At 42.5% G+C, this 17,628-nt stretch overlaps 1 protein-coding gene across 2 annotated transcripts in view; it reads left to right on the forward strand.

Annotated features, from left to right (window-relative positions):
* The window catches only part of CORO1C (coronin 1C), a 66,960-nt gene that overhangs the window by 27,099 nt on the left and 22,233 nt on the right, over window positions 1–17,628 (forward strand). For both annotated transcript variants that reach the window (XM_075276609.1, XM_075276608.1), the window contains exon 2: window positions 6,361–6,560. In XM_075276609.1, coding sequence (XP_075132710.1) covers window positions 6,361–6,560 — 200 coding nt within the window. The remainder of the gene's footprint in view (window positions 1–6,360; window positions 6,561–17,628) is intronic.

A 17,628-nucleotide genomic window follows, 5' to 3' on the forward strand; every position in this document is an offset into this window, starting at 1 on the left:
AACTTGTGCCCTGTCAACAAGATAGGGAATAAACTACATCACAGACAAGACAGGGTTACTTTGGTGCTCCTCACACAAGAATGAATGAAGCAGTGGTTGGGCTTTTGGAGTAGCTAAATTAGAGCCTGGCTACCTCCTAGTTTTTTCGAATGAATGGAGTGGGGTCACATGCTTGCCTGTCCACTGCTCCATTCAGACTGGGCTGCAAAAGACTGTTTTCATGATCAGTGGGAGTCCCAGTGGCTACACCCCCGACAATCTGCAGCTTATCTATACTATGGATGGGGTATGAGTTGATATTTGGGGTATTGTGTATGGATGGCAATTTTGCTGGAAAAGTTTTAGGACTCAAGTAGCCAATGCACCTATGCATTTTCATTCTATCATTTTTAATTACTAAATAGTGGAAATTGGCTCTCCTCCATGAAAGAAGAAAGGTCTTTTTAGTGCCAACTCTTCGTAGGTTAATTTCATACCCACTAGAGAGCCATACAGGGAGTATGCCAGCAGTAAATTGGTTATAAACCTACTGACATTACCTTGTACCTTTCTATGGCTTCCAAATATGGCTTTTTGTTAACTTTGGTCCCCCATTTTTGTGTTTTATTCATATGCAAATGAGGAACTTTAGCTCTAGATGCTCTAGTGCTTTCCCTTACTTACACATGAAACTATCACCTCTACAAGGTACTGGGTTTAGGTTTATAAGCAATTTACTGCTGACAGGCTGTCTTTAAAAGGATTCTATCATTGGATACCCTTTTTTTCCGACTAACATGTGGTTATAGCCTTAAAGGGGCTCTATCATCGGGAAAAGTCATTTTTAACTATTCACATCTTTGCATAGCCTTTAGAAAGGCTAGACTGGTGCACGATGCATCGTGCACCCCCCTTTGCTATTGTTTCCTATGGCTGTCTACAGCACAGGCTGCTGATAATGACTCAGTTTCCTGTTTGCACACACACATAGGAGATAATAGCAGAGAGGAGGCTGCTGGGAACTTCCTGTACTGGCTGGAAGTTCATTAGCATATAAATAAAAACTGACTTATTCAAAAACCGCTGAGGCAATTTACATACTAAAGGTAGGTGTGGAATAGCATTTCTAAAGGCTATGCAAGGATGTCTTTAGTTAAAAATGACTTTACCAGTGATAGAGCCCCTTTAAGAAAGGCAATTCTTCTCCTACCTTTTAGATGTCTTCACCGTGCCGCCGTTCAGTAGAAATCCAGGTTTTCTTCGGTATGCAAATGAGTTCTCTCGCAGCACTGTGGGCATCCTCAATGCTGCAAGAGATATCTCTGGCATGGCTTCTATCTTCACCTGGAACGCCCTCTCCCTGTGTCTACTTCCATCCTGGGTTTCAATTTTCTAGGCATGCGCAGTCTGCTCTGCCATTGGGCCTCAGGCAGAGCCGACCGCACATACCTGTGACCACTTGCACAGTAAGCTGTGTAAGCGGCCATTTTCTTGTGGCCGCAGGCATGTGCAGTCGGCTCTGAATGAAGCCCACTGGCAGAGCCGACTGCTCGTGCCTAGAAGATTGAAACCCAGGAAGGAAGAAGACCCAGGTCCTCTGAAGACAGAAGAAGATGATAGAGGCATCGCTGGAGATTTCTCTTGCAGCATTGGGGACGCCCCCAGTGCAGTTTGAGGGCTGGAGACCACCCCCATTGCTGCGAGAGAACTCATTTGTATACCGAAGAAACCCCAAATTACTGCCGAATGGCGGATTGGAGAAGACATCTAAAGGTAGAAGAATAGCCTTTCTTAAGACTATTCCTATGTGTTAGTCAGAAAAAAAAAAAAGGTATCCAATGATGGAATCCCTTTAAAGAGGACCTTTCACCACCATCTCCAACTCTTTGTAGCCTTTAGTAGGCATTGCTTTTGGTGCAGCTGGACTTTTTTTTTTTTTTTTTCTCTGTCTACCTCACCATCTGGAGTATTGCCTGGACAACCTCTTTAAATATAGCACTATGTATGACCGGTTGAGAGTTATTCTCATTTGAAGTTTTTCACCTGCATACAAATGAAGTGTCAAAACATGCAGCTTATACAGCAGCTGCTGAATGTGTAATGTCTGAACCAAGAAGGGAACTTTCCTCCTCCCCCCTCCCCCGGAATCTTTAGTTTGGTGAAATTCTCCTATGTCTATAGATACTTTTGGGAGCAGGACAGTCTTTGATCAAGTCCTGATCTCTGATCAATGGTGTAATCTTCCTCTGCCAGAAATGGACTGACCTTATTACATTGCAGAGAGCACTCTAACAAAGAAAACAAACCTCATTCCTGTGTAATGCCCCTAGCTTTACAAAATATTTAGTCACTTCCCTATCTTAACTCCACTTCCTCTGCTGTTCCCAAAAGGAAACTTATCACGAAGTCTGTATGAGTCCAATATAATTACCAGCCCCAATCCGACTTATGTGTTATATCACGTGACTTAGTCCTTTTCAGCAAACCGGGCACATATATTCCTGAAATTAAGTGGCCTCTAGAAGTAAGATGGTGGTTAAACAATAGTCCAATGAGTGAACGTCTGTTAAATGTTTCTGCACGTGCAGCCATACACTATGGCATGGGTCCTCAAACTGCGGCCCGCGGGCCACATGTGGCCCGCCAAGCACTTCTGTCTGGCCCCGCTAACAACACCGGCAGGCGTGCATTTATAATGAAGCTCCTGGGGAGCTCGGGCCAGGCCATGGAGCGCACTTCACTTTACCTATTGGAGGGCACCGCTCCTGATGTCTGTGCGACCTGCTCTGCCTCCGGCCCACTGTTTAAAAAGTTTGAGGACCCCTGCACTACGGTCTATTAGATGTGTCGATGGAATTATTGGGGAACTCATAAAATTTGCAGATGATACGAAGATAGGAGGAATAGACAACACTAGAGAGGAGAGTGTATTCAAAAGGACTTAGACACACTGGAACAATGGGCTGAGGCGAACAAAATGGTATTTAACAGGGACAAATGCAAAGTTCTACATCTGGGTAACAGAAATGTAAAAAACATATATAGTATGGGAGGAATAGAACTAAGTGATAGCATAGGGGAAAAGGACTTGGGCATAATAGTAGATCACAAATTCAACATGAGCCAACAGTGCGGTGCTGCTGCAAAAAAGGCGAATACAATTCTGGGATGTATTAAGACAAGCATTGAATCTAGATCAAGAGAGGTCATTATTCCGCTGTACTCTTCCCTGGTCAGACCACACCTGGAATACTGTGTACAGTTCTGGGCGCCTCAATTCAAGAAAGACATCGATATATTGGAGCAAGTCCAGAGAAGAGCAACCAAAATGGTGGAAGGTCTGCAAACCATGTCCTATGAGGAGCGGCTAAAAGAACTGGGATTGTTTAGTTTGCAGAAGAGAAGGCTGAGGGGAGATTTAATAGCAGTCTACAAATATCTGAAAGGTAGTCACAGTGCAGAGGGATCTACCCTATTCTCATTAGCACAAGGAAGTACAAGAAGCAATGGGATGAAACTAAAGGGAAAGAGATACAGATTAGACATTAGGAAAAACTTTCTGACAGTGAGGGTAGTGAGAGGTGGAATAGGCTGCCACGGGAGGTGGTGGGCGCTCCATCAATGGAAATCTTCAAGCGGAATCTGGATAAACATATAGCTGGGATGATTTAGGAAAACCTGCACTCGCAGGGGGTTGGACCCGATGGCCCTTGAGGTCCCTTCCAACTCTACCATAAGAATAAGTTGGTATATCACGGTAAAGGTCCTTTTTGCGCTGACCAGTATCAGGCCCACAAGCATCGGTTGATCATAAAATAATAGATCCTTCACTGCCAGATGAACTGTATGGGGGCAGGCAATCATTAAAGGGGATGTACAGTAATTGTTAATATCTGATCAGCGAAGTACTGACATGTGGCCACCATACAGATCAGCTGTAAAGTCCATATTATACACAGCATGATGTTGGAAGAGTTTGGCTTTGGCCTCTGTAGTGTGGTCAGTGTTGGTACTGCAGCTAAGTTTCACTTTACGTTATCAGAGGGCAACGGGGCAAAACTCTAATACCAAATGCTTCAGAGATAGGTGTGTTGCTATTGCACAGGATAAAATACAGCCCCTCAGTCTTTTTGGGTCTTTACCAGAACAGTGGATGTTCCTTTTGTATTGAAATGTATATCTTTAAAAAAATAAATAAAATCCTTTTGAATAAAAACAATGCTTTTTATATTTTTTTGCTGATTTTTATTTTTCTTGCTTTTGCCATGGTTTTACCCAGTTTACTGATTTCAGGGGTGGAAAACCGCAGCATTAAAAAGCATTGGCAAACCACCACGAGTTTCATGTGGTATGATCACATTGCTTCTGCATATACATAAACACATGGCTTGATTTTTCTTCACTTCTATGGGGACCATTCCAGTGTCGGTAAAGTCATATACAATGCACTAATGTTTCCGTGACCCTGATGTATTCTATAAATGTACTGTATGTATAATTCCTGGATGAAAGGGCATTGTAAGAAGTGTTAGTCACTTCTATTCCTGTGCTCACCCCGGAGTGAGAAAGCAATGTCATGCTATAAACTAAACTTGGACATAAAAGGGTAACGATTTCCCTAGGTGGATTACGGATTTTGTGTGGGTACGGAGAGTGGTTGTTACCGAAGATGGTAATCTCCCAAAGAGCAGTGCGCGGCTGAAACCTATTTTTGGCCATATAAAAGTGTCTGAGTGTTAATCTCCTAGTATGTAAAACAAACTCTGCTGGTTTTCTTTGTCAGCATTTCTAAAAGCCTATGGCGCTGGAGAATAATGTAGCTGAAAACTGATTTTCAGAAGTATGCTGATATAGCTGGATGCGGCCATTCCTCAAGTATTTAGATGCGTTGCAGGTATCCATAAAGCAGGGAATACTTATCAGATCAAGCAGGGGTTTTTTTTTCAGTTTTTTGGTCTGTCTGCAGCATGAGCTCTTGAGAATAATTTTTGATAAACCTCTTCTGTACATTTGGGTATTGCCTCCATAACAGACAGACGAATTGATATTAGTACCATTGGCATGACTTATCTGATGGATTCAACATCTCTTGGTATTTGAGAGCTCTTCTTTCTGGCAGTGTAAAGGTTACTCTTTCCTAGCATCCATGCTGCTGAATCGTCGCCAGCCCTATTTGGCAGCGTACCAGTGGCAGACGCTTCCTTTATTATTCTTTTCTTCTTGAAGTCTCTGCAGATCTGATGTCACTACTGCCCCGTGTCAATGAAGGAACAAAGTCTAGAAAAGCTGGTTGGGTGTGATACATTTTATATTTGATTTTCTTAAAACCTTGACCTATAACTTGTAAAATCACCACATTTTGTGTATAATACCCTCAAAGCTTTTTTGCCTTAGTTCTTGGATTTTTGTTTCCAGATTGCCAAGGCTTGCTATCTTTAGGAAACCTTAAAAAGAGTGCTCTGAGTTTCATGATCTGCAGTATTTTGTGTGTGTGTTTGTGTGTGTGTGTGTTTTCATGGCTGTAGACGTCATCTATCGCTGTACTACATTACAGCGTTAAGTGTTATTTCCAGCGCACGCTTTTTCTTGTTGCAATTTAATTAAAGGGGTTGTCTGGGATAAAAGCTAATCTCTACATTCAACTCTCCGCCCCCCCCCCCATATATATATATTTACCCATTCCAGTCATGTGATTGCCCCAGGGATGTTTTCTGGTTGTCCGGTGACAATCCATTTCCCTGTTTTTGGAAATGGAACAGCACTGGAAAAGCCCTTTAACTTGTTTGTGCAGCTTGAAAATTAGTGGCTAAGTTATGGGTTGTAGGCTTACCTGTACGTTGTATCTACAGTAATGTTCAGTAGTTTCAACCAGCCTACAGATTTGCCAGTCCCACAAAATATAATGGATGAGTCAGTCTCTATATTCTCTGAAAAATGCCGAAGTGAATGTCAGACCTGGAAACATCCACTAATGCACACTAAAGGAATGGAATCCGCCCAGGCGTCTTCCACAGTAGTCCCGCTACTTACTGTTGACTATGTGGGTGGAAACGGCAGAATTTGGAGACACTGACTATAAATTTTTAATTTGCGTAATCTTTGACTTTAATGATAGAGCTTGAGCGGCTCCAACTTGACTCTGATTTATTTCTGTAGCGCTCTGCCTCGCAGGTAAGTTTTCATGGTAATACAGTGCTGACTTTAGTTTTATGAGCAGCTCCCTGTGCAAGTTTACTGGGTGGCATATACATAACTTAGGCCCTGAAGACCAGCCCGTCTTTTGGGACAAATACTTCATGTTTCAAGTTCCCTTGAGCAATATCTAAGTTTTATTCCTGCATAATGTGTATACTGAATTTATTTCTTTTTGTGTGTTAACAGAAACGATGAGGCGCGTGGTTCGACAAAGTAAATTCCGGCATGTCTTTGGGCAGGCTGTGAAGAATGATCAGTGCTATGATGACATCAGAGTTTCCCGCGTTACCTGGGATAGCTCCTTCTGTGCGGTTAACCCCAAATTTGTTGCCATAATAATAGAAGCCAGCGGTGGTGGAGCTTTCCTGGTGCTGCCATTACAGAAGGTAATTTGAAGGAACCTGCTTTGTTCCAAATCGAGGACTATATCTAGATTTGTAGTTTTTCAATCCAGTATGTATGTCTAACTTCTCTGAGTGTGTGTATCTAACCTTTGGACCATATTTTCAGACATATGGGGGGGAAAGATGAAAAGTACCTATTTTCCCACGTATATCTGCTTAAAGGTTTATTCCTGTCTTTAAGGCCTCGTTCACATCTGCGTTGGTGTTCTGTCTCGGGAAGTCTGCATGGGGACCCCCCCGAAACGGAATATCAAACACAATTGCAAGCGCTGTGCAGTAAAAGCACACTGATCCCCATAGACTATAATGGGGGTCCATGTTCTTGCCTCCAGATCTCCACAGGGAACATGGGGACAGGAAAGTAGTTCACAATTTGCTTTCCTCTCCTCATGTTCAGTGCGCGGCAAACACACGGGCCCCATAATAGTCTATGGGGATCCGTGTACTTTTACTGCACACCACTTGCAAATGCATTTGGTAGTCTTTTCGGGGGGTCCCCATGCAGAATCTGGTCTAATGCAGTGCTGCAGTTGCTTGACTTTCCTTCCTGTCGGGCACCCCCCCCCCCACCTGTCTGTGCAGGTGAAAATAGTTTCTCTGTTGTAGCCCCTTGGTTCTCAACATAGATTGTGATCCCTGAATTCCCGTGATCATAAAGTGTTTGTACAACCTAGCGATATGCTATTACTTTATAAGATCGGAATAGCCTTTAAATGGCAGAATTACTTCTGAGGAGTAAGAAAAAGCTGAAAAATAATCTTTGTAGGAGCTATAATATTGCTCATTTTGGTTGCCACCCAGGTTTCCATAAAACAAGTGAACAGAATATATAACCGCTTTCTGGAAGAAGACTAAACTTGAATCTACTAAAACGAAAAACCTGCTTCAGTGTAGTTTCACACGGAGATCCAGATTTACTATTCTAGCTACGACTAGACACTGGTGTGAACATGCTGCATCTAGTTTGGACTAAAATGTTTCTGCTTGCTAGATTTTGGATATGGATTGTCAGAGAAATTGGGAGCGGCTTAAATGCAGCAAAACTGTCAAAATTCAGAATCAATGTTATTCCCTTAAAAGGTGGGGCATCTGAAAATGTGCAGATCTACAGACTGTCAAGTTTACAATAGTTTAGCTATTAGCAAATCTGAGCCAGCATTTTTTGGGAAACTCACCATTGTAGATTTTAAAGGGGCTCTATCAGCAAAATTATGCTGTATGAGCCCCACATATGCGTGAATAGCCTTTAAAAAGGCTATTCAGGCAGCGCTAATGTTATTTTACTTCCCCCGCCCCCCTATTAAAAACATATATGCCAATTATACTTGTCGTGCACGGTGGGCATGACCGTCGTCATCTTCTGTCACGCCCTCTTCTTCTTTCGGTGACGCCCTCCGGTCCTGGCTCTTCCCTGGCTTCATCGTCCTCTTCTTCCGGCGGGATTGGTTGAAATCCAGCGCGTGCGCTGTATCGCTTCCTCCGGAGCGCTACTTTGCACGCTCCGGCGCCATTTTTCTCAATGGCAGTACACTTGCGTCCTTGAGGCAAGAGAGACTGCGCACACGCCAGATTTGAACCAATCCTGCTGGAAGAAGAGGACGATGAAGCCAGGGAAGAGCCAGGACCAGAGGGTGTCACCAAAAGAAGAGGAAGGCGTGCCAGAATATGACGTCCGACAGTGCATGACTGCCCACCGTGCATGATAAGTAAGATTTGCATATATGTTTTTATGGTTTTATGTTAAAACGGGGGGGGGGGGGGGGGTGTTAAAAGGCTTTTCAAAGGCTATTCACACACATGTGGGGCTCATACAGCATAATTTTGCTGATAGGGCACCTTTTAATGCAGTTTTTTGACTCAAAGCCTGAAATGGAGGCAGCAAGAAGGAAAAAATGTAATTTCTTCCTCTATATTTCCCAATTCTTTTGAGTCTTTTGGCTCTGGCTCAAAATCTGAATGGAAAACTGCTACTAAAACTGACCTTTATATACGGCAGTGGAGTTCACCCAAAAAATGCTGTTTGCAACCGTTATAAGGGTGCACTCACACTACTGATATGCTGCCTGATTCTGAACGTTAAAACACGTTCAGAATCAGCGCATATAAAGCAGTTCCCATTCATTTCAATGGGAGCCGGCATACGAGCACTCTCCATTGAAATGAATGGGCTGCTTTTTTCACTACGAGCGCTCCCATTGAAGTGAATGGGAAGTGCCCGCGTGTACGGCTAGCTCTGCTCATGCCGAGCCGTACATGTGAGCACATCCCATTCACTTCAATGGGAGCGCTCGTAGTGAAAAAAGCAGCTCATTCATTTCAATGGGGAGCGCTCGTATGCCGGATCCCCATTGAAATGAATGGGAACTGCTTTATACGCGCTGATTCTGAACGTGTTTTAACATTCAGAATCGGGCAGCGTTTCAGTAGTATGAATGCACCCTTAAGCTGCTATCTATCCATGCTCTAATCCAGGAATATTCAGGTAGGATGGCTACTCTTGAGGGATTTTCCTTCTGATTATTATTTATTGCCTATCCACATAATAGATGATAATTTCCCAGCATATTTAGGTATCTGCTGCTCCTGGAGCTTCCATGCAACTGAATGGATGTTATAGTTTTACAGCAGCGTGAGTGCCTAAGGTTGCTGACCCGAGTGTTGGATCAACTGTGGTTTGACTTCTGGGATCTTGACTGATCATAATTCCCAGATTCTCACTTTAGTTCCTAATCTGAAAGCGAGAAGGCAGGTGACTATGATAGAAGCAGATCTAATGGCCCTGCCAGTCTATCATTAATTTACATTATAGGCCTGGCTCCATCTCTTTTTTGGCATGTTTCCATAAGCCTACCTATGGCATTGAGGTGGTAGTGTATGTTTGGTTATATGTTTCTATCTACTAGTGTTAATCATACAGCATAGCTTGTACAAACACGAGTCTGTTCACACCCTAATGAAAAATCTTCTTTTTTTTTTTGTTCTGAGTTTGGGTGGTTTAATGGTGCCCCTTTCTCCTGCACATGAACATTAACTACTGTATATTAAAAGGGGCGATCTGAGTTGGCAGTAAAGTATCTCTTCACATCAATGGGCAACATGTAATGCTTTGTTGTGCAGTTCCCTGCAGAAACAGTAATAGGACCTCTGGGATCAGATTGCACCCATTTGGCCTTGGAAGACAATATCCTAAATTAAAATGACAAATCACCAGTCAGCTGTAACCTGTGAACAAGTATAGGTATTCATTGATGGGAGGCAATTCTTTTGTTTGGGATAAATGACTTTCCACACCCAAAAATAATTTAAAAAAAACCTAAAAAACAAAACCCAATGCCCCTGATCAACTTTTCAGCAGATATGTGCCACTGATCTGCATCTGTCACATTTTGGAAAAAGGTGTGTTAAGGTCAGCAGTCGCCTTTTATGGCCATCTAAATATGTTTATATTACTAGCTTTGGGGTTTGTGCACCGCAGCCCTTTCTCTATCTATATGGTCTGACTTCAGCATGCCATGACTTTACTGGACTGGTCTGATTTATCTGGACACCTAATATAAGGAGCTACAGTACAGGGCTTGTGCAACCTTATGGCAGTCCTTATGTCTGTGTACAAAATGGAGCTGTATTTTTAAAAACCCTTGGTGTACATATTGTTTCCATCGTTCACAGATCATTGTGTTTGTGATGATATGGCATTGCATTGGGTTTTTTTCCTGCTGTTTGGAGATGAGATCATTGTGGACAATGTTGAAGTTGCATGAGTAAAGATAGTTATTATCACATATCTAAGTGTACATGAAGCTTTTAGAATAGTATTCCAGTCTGCGTGTGCCATGTTGGCAGACACAAGTTCTTGACCTCACGAGTGCCTCTCCCTCCTATGTCATTGAGCAATCCTAAGCAGTGACACCGTGTGTGGTTATATTTTATAGCCGTAAGATGCAAAGTTAGGGAATCAATTGTGCAAGTTTACCAGATTGTGAGGGGATATAATCATGCACTTCAGATTTTTATTCCTTCATATGAAAATTCAAATGTAATATTTTCATATAATACTATCGTGGATAATTGGCATTGGTTACTATCCCTCGTAAGTCAATCATAATCCTTTATCTCCCAACAAATATTTAGTCCAAAGACTCACTGATAAGGAATGTAGATTGTGTATATGGGACAGTGACTGACAATGATGTAGACGGGCTGATAATGTCAATCTGCTAGAGGGGAGGTATTGTGTATGGGTTCTAGAGGAAACTCAAGCATTTGCAGGTATCTGCATACAAAACTTTTAACTTTTTAATTTGCATATTCATATTAAGATGATTGACTCTGCATTGCTTCATCAGTGTGTGGCAGCAAAGATATGTCTCTGTTTCTAATAAACCCTTTCTGACATCTGTCGTACTATTACAGTGGATGCCGGATCTTTTTAATATGGTGCCCACTTTGAAGCAGAGTGGACATTATAACCGCCGAAAAAAAACTGTAAAATTATAGTAGTGTGTGAGGCCATATACTCATTGGTGTTATTGATGCTAGAATATCCTTTATAGGTCTTAATCATTGATTTACATATTGCAATAAGCATATGGTATTTCATGCATTTCTGGTGTTATTGGTAGTCTTAAAGAGGACCTTTCATGGTTTGGGGCACAGGCAGTTCTATATACTGCTGAAAAGTCAACAGTGCGCTGAATTCATCTGATTCATTGATCTGTGGCCTGGGTAAAGAGCTATCAGTACCGTAGCTCTTTACAGTCAGAAGAGCGTTCCTGATAGTCAGTCAGGAACATCCTTCTCCACAGCAGCACCTATCGCGCCGTACAGTGTGAGCGGAGAGGAACGCCACCTCCCTCTTCTCACAGTGCTCGTCCATAGACTAGTATTATCAAGAGGGGAGGGGGGCGTTCTGGTACCGCTAGCTCTTTACCCGGGCACAGATCGGGAAAGCCGACAGTGCGCTGAATTCAGAGCACTGTCAGCTTTCCAGCAGTATATAGAACTGCCTGTGCCCAAAGTCATGAAAGGTCCTCTTTAAGCATTTATGAGAGAGCTGTAATGGCGCAGTATAATTTGAGAGTGGTGGGAGATGTATGCCGAGAGGGTTTCTGATATGCCCCCTTCCCCCACGTATAATCAATAAAAATAGCGAAAATGAGATTATGGCTTTTCTGGAGTTAGATCCCAAATCAATAATGTGCATAAAGAGCTTTTAGCTGGTTTCCCAGGAGTCCCTTCGATATAGCATGTAGCACAGGCACATAGCACATTTATGCCTCTTGTGCTTGTTGATTCAGCCCTGCCCTGATATTACCACAGCACTGGGAACATGTTATTGTCTGCACCTCTGCATCTCCTGGCTGCTCGCTAGATGGTGGCTTAAAGGAACACTAGTCCTAGACTGCGGCATTTGGTAACTGACAAATAAGTTCAAATAAAAATAAAAAATCTAGAAACTTCTCTTCTTTTGGTTCACTGTCCCAGACAGAACTAACAGATTTGGTGCTCCAGCAATGCCGTCAGTCGGTCGTCTCTGTGTGCTCAGTGCAGCCATTCACAGACCTCTGCAGTCACATGTGGTAGTCTGGGACATCACAGTTGCAGGATCTGGAGCCTTTGCAACAGTGACGTATCCAACTGCTGCATGTGGTCAGAGGCCATGATTGGCGGCCTAGTGACTGGGGTGGTGGGGGCTGAAAACTCTCATTTATTTGAAAGAAAAAAAAAAACACTTCCCTGGCCTACATGCCATGTGCTAGAGCTGGGCATTCAATCACAAATTAGAATTGAAAGTCAGCTCAATTAATCATTGTGAACTTCCATCCTGACTCATGCTGCCATTGCCTAAAGAATATGTACTATCATCTGCTAGTTCAGTGTACTATCTTGGTTTTTCCCTGTTGGCATACTGACCCGTTCATATATATGGGCCCATGTACACAACCTTGATTTTTCGCAGTTCTGTGCAGCAAAACTCAGGGCAGGTCTTATTTCTATCCAGATTTGTGGCCGTGTTTGCTAGCCACAGTGACCATTCAGTCATGACCGATGTCTCACACATATCGTGTGCATGATGCCTAACTGTACGTTGTCCGATCAGCATTACTGATACGTGAGTAACCAAAATCAAAAAGCAGTGGCGTATGGTGGGGCATATGAATGGGTGTGGGAAGAATGAAGGCCTTGTACAAACATGAGTATCCTAAAATAATTGTTCATTAATCGAATACACAGAATTTTGTGGCGAGCGTGGAGGCAATAAGTGTTTATTTACTGCCTCAGTCTGTGTGATGGTAAATTCATATCTTGAAACAGCAGTATAGTGGTTTTTAGCAGCCTCGTCTTCCCTTCTCCCCTCTCCATAGAGTTCTATGTAAAAAGGAGCTCAGTCTGACAAGTGGAGAAGGAAACGTATTTCTTTTAGATACATTAAAGTTTCTTATATTCTCCTGTACTGTTCATTTATGATTGGTAGTATATTTCAGACCAAATTGCACTAGTGTAGTTATAATAGTAATCTCTACCTTGGGAATAATCTCAATAAGTCCTATCCACATGCTATAAGAGAGCACAAAATGTAAGTAAGTGTCTAAACACACAGAAAATGAAGCATGTGCAACAGTTTTTAGCGCAAATTACTCCATAATTCTGGTGTATATTTACCAGTTTATCTGACCCATTTGGGTCTACTAGTTGTATACTGTATCTTCCAAAAGCACTGAAGTTTATACTGTATTGTATGTGCTGGGGTAACAGGCTTCCTGTCTCATCTTTATATAGAGAACAGGAAACGTGTGATGAAAGGAAGATATAGAAGTGGGATTGCTTACACCGCAAACTTACATTCCTGAAATGGAGAACTGATTATAAATACTTCCCTTGCACATTTTGGGACATTCAATTCTAAATGACATAAGTATTTTGTGATCTTATTCACAACACAATGTAATAGATCTGTGTAATATGGCGCATATAACCTACGCTGAGCTGTAGCTGTACCCCTGAATTGTTGTGAAATGGAGTTCTTTATGTATGTTTGGTATTCGCCTCCTTCGCCAGTTCTGTAGTGGTATCTGTCACTTATATCCTTTGTTTCTATACAGAGGTTCCTGGGGGCATCATACTGTGGCACGTAGGACGCTGCTGTTACATGGCTCCTTGCATGCGTCCTGCTGTGTACATTAGCCCTCAGGGTTGGGTCACATATACTGTTCTGCAGATTTTTACACTGTGTGTTTTCATGCAGAAACTTGACATTTTTACAGAATCGTGCTCACTATATTTATCGGTTTCTTTCCGTAAATGTCAGTTTAAAGCCCCTTTGATTACTACTAGTAATATGTGATCTGTAAGAGCTTTTATAGTGCAGAACAGTACTGCTGTATTTCTACCCTGGACAGCAGCATGCCCAACTTCCCCATATATAGCTATAGGGCTAGCTCATTCCCTCTACTGTCTCCGTTGCTCTTTGTTACCATTACTTGGTCATTTAGGAATACATGTGTGATAACTGGGATGCAATTGAAGCCGAATACCAGAAAATGTATAAGCACCAGGACATCATTTTCTGCTTCGTAGTCTTCTGATTTGTACAAAAATGAGCTTATTTTACTCATTTATAGTCTAAGATTTCCCAATCTACAATGACTTGTCTGCAGCGATAGGAAGGCGGCGTGCCATTGCCACGATTCCCTGGAGGGAAAGAGTTAACCAAGCACGCTGCTGTGTCAATGCCTACAAAGCACACACCCTGCTGTCATCATAGCACGGAGACAATGCAGCCAATGAGCGAGCAGTGCAGGAAGCAGGGATTGTGTGCCTGTCAGGGTTCAAATCATCCATGGCCTTATATGGTAAAATTTACTGTCTGGGCTCGGGGAGTGCTGGCCAGGGAGGAGGGAGGCAATGAGAATACTCCCCTGTTAGATCACTCGCTATGGGTGGATTTTAGCACGATTACTGGATTCACCTCTGCTGTATGTAGCTGCACAGACCAGTCAGATCTGAAGGGAATGCTGATCTGATCCCGAACACAGCCCTCCTTGTGCTTTTCAACTCTAGTTATATACAGATTATATACATACACCCGCAGAGTCTTGGCTTATTTGTACATTGCGGTTAATACAGTCTTGCGTTCCTATATTTTTAGTATTTTTTTATTTTATATTTTACTGACAAACTGGGATCCAATATGCTGGCTGGTTTTGCTAGTGTGCCAGGTAGCATTGCGATTCCTTCCACACAGATGGGGTCAGAAGAATCAGGCCTGATAAAAGCGACATATAAACTCGATTTAGAAAACTGTGATCTGTTCCCACTAATACAGATTGCATGTTAAAATGTAGGAAAATGTGATTAATTTCTTTCATAAACAGCACCACTCCTGTCTGTTCCTTGGCATTGCAGCCCAGACCCATTCCAGTAAATAGTGGTTGTCCAAGATCAGGTTTTATCAATGTCTTCTTCTCCTCTGTGATCCATCAGAGGGTCATTTTGACACTTAAGTAGCACCATTGACTGTGCAAATTTACACAGAACTTGTGTCAATTCCATTTTGGCAACAATGACCAGTGTTTTAATATTTTTATTAATATTGTACATTCTTCTTGAAGGGAATCTTCCCTTGAAGCTGGAGAACTAGCAGACTTTTTTTTTTTAAATTAAATATTTCCTATGAAATTCCCTGATACATGGATGTGTGACACTCTACAGCAACCAGTCACTGACTTTACCACGTAGAGCACAAGTTCCACTAGCTTCAGCATGGCTTTTGAGGTCAGTAATAGGCTGTGACAGTCTTGTGGATATACAGCGCCTGCTATAGACAAGACCAACACAGACTGGCAAGGATCATCAAAGCTTTTGGGCTGGAGCTCTGGGAACATAATGGGCAAATAGTAGCCATTGAATATGCTTGGGGAGGTGGTAGACTCCTTTTAATATCAGATGAAATGCTCACAATTACTAGAGTTCTTTCTACACTTGGCTATCACTAATGGACATTACTTTATTTATTTTTATAATATTTATAAGGGTCCCAAAACACTTGGTAGTATCAGTTTTGTCATTTATTTTGCATGTGCTTTGGAAATTTTCCCAGTGCTTACATTAAACTAACAGGCAGGGTCACGTTATGTAAAAGCAAGCTAAAATGTATTGCTGTGATCTGCAACCTGTGGTTGTCCAGCTATTGGGAAACCACCGGGGTGCGGGCTAGCAGACGTCTACTGTGATTTGAAGAGGAAACTTGTACATTGCATAATTCTATCCATTAGGCCTTATCTATATGTCTGTGTGTTTTTTAACATCCGTGTTAGCCAGAACAAAGAGGATAAAAGAAATAATGGAAAGATTTGCACCTGACTTTTTCTCAAAACGCTGGCATGTGACCATGGCCATAACCAAGTGCACTGACATGGGTGCCATAGTACAGCATGAGGTGTCTTCCATCTGCAAAGAATAGCCGTTTGGTAGTTTGTGTAAGAGTCATTTACATGAGCAGGAGGTTGGAGGGCAAACTATTAACTGACAAGAAGCAGACTGGTAGTACTGCAGACTACTCTGTGGGAATAGAGGGCAGCGGTATCACTCCTTCTCTGCACTGCTTCTACATTAGTTATACATTAAAAAATAAATAAACCTCACCCAGTCTATTTAGTGGGTTGACATGGTGAATAGCATTGTAGATAGTGCCACCAAATGAGAATGACGAGACCCCAAGGGCTATTGTACCCCACACCACCCACCCTTCCATTCCACACATCCATCCACCCTACGCCTGATCCAACACCTACCCCAACCCCCTCCCCTACTTGCATTGGCAATGCCAAATACCTATTCAGACATGCCAATTCTTTGTATTGTAGTGATCAGGGGAGCTCCCAGTAGAACAAGATGACTTGACATCCCTCAGTTGGTTGTCTGTGTAGCATAACCAATTATTCCACGGAAGGGTTTGTTTGCTGAAGGCTTAAAATTAACATTGGCCTAGAAGTGTTGAACCCCTTTAAGAAATCCTCCTTCTGTATGGTGTTGCCAAAATGCATTTCTGATCTGCTGATAAGTCCTGGGTCACATTCCTACCTGCAGAGCATCAAATTATGAAGCTTTGCTGTGAGAAGCCTGTGTGGGTGACGTTTGCCTAATACAAGCTGCACAGCACATGTTACATGCCAGGCTGGTTTCCAAGCTCTAGACAGTCTCCAGGACAGGAACTTGAAAAATGCAGGCACAGATATTGAAATAGACAGTGTCTGTGCCAGCAGAGTGCTATGCTCAGGGGAGCCTCTGGAGCCCGCTTTCTTTCTACAGGAATGCTGTTGGCGTCCTTCTCCGCAGCTAATGACCGGCTCAAGTAATTGACTCCTTTATTTTGATGGTAAAACAAATAACATTGCGTAGGTTAAGTTTTATTTGGTACTCCCTGTTCTTTCCTTCTAAATTTGGCAGATCAGTGTCCAGCAGTACTAAAAGGACATCTGGCTTCTTGGGATAACTTTACTCTTGTAAGGGGGCAGTTTTTTTTTGTTTTGCTCCTTTTGATTTTAAGGCGGAAAAAAAAAGTAAATTTGCTCAGAAATGAGTAGATCGGAGGCCACTCTCTTTAACACCCCCCCCCCCCCGTCTTTTCCCCCTTCCCAGGATCAACAGCTAGACCCCCACTGATCAGAACATTATTGCAGATCCTTCTTAGGGGATATTTACATCACAGAACCTAAGGAGAGGCCATAAATATCTGATAGATGGGGGTCACACATCTGAGTCCAGCACCTATCTTAAGGACAATGGGCTATAGATGTACACATTTCTGAGCAAATGTTAGAGGAAATTAGATTTCCTCTTTAAAAATTCTGCACAGCGCACCCACAGTGACTTGTCATCCATATTGATGTCACATGACTAAACTAGACTGACAGGTTACGATCTGCGCTAAGGGTGCCTTCATACTTGTCAAGCTGTCTCTTTGTTATCTGGTTAGTTACTGCTTTGCAAACCTGAATGCATTTCTCCATGAATTGATGCAGTTTTGCGTAGTGGTTTTTAGCTACAC

The sequence above is a fragment of the Leptodactylus fuscus genome, chromosome 1 (genome assembly GCF_031893055.1).
Source record: "Leptodactylus fuscus isolate aLepFus1 chromosome 1, aLepFus1.hap2, whole genome shotgun sequence".
NCBI classification, from domain to species: Eukaryota; Metazoa; Chordata; class Amphibia; order Anura; family Leptodactylidae; genus Leptodactylus; species Leptodactylus fuscus.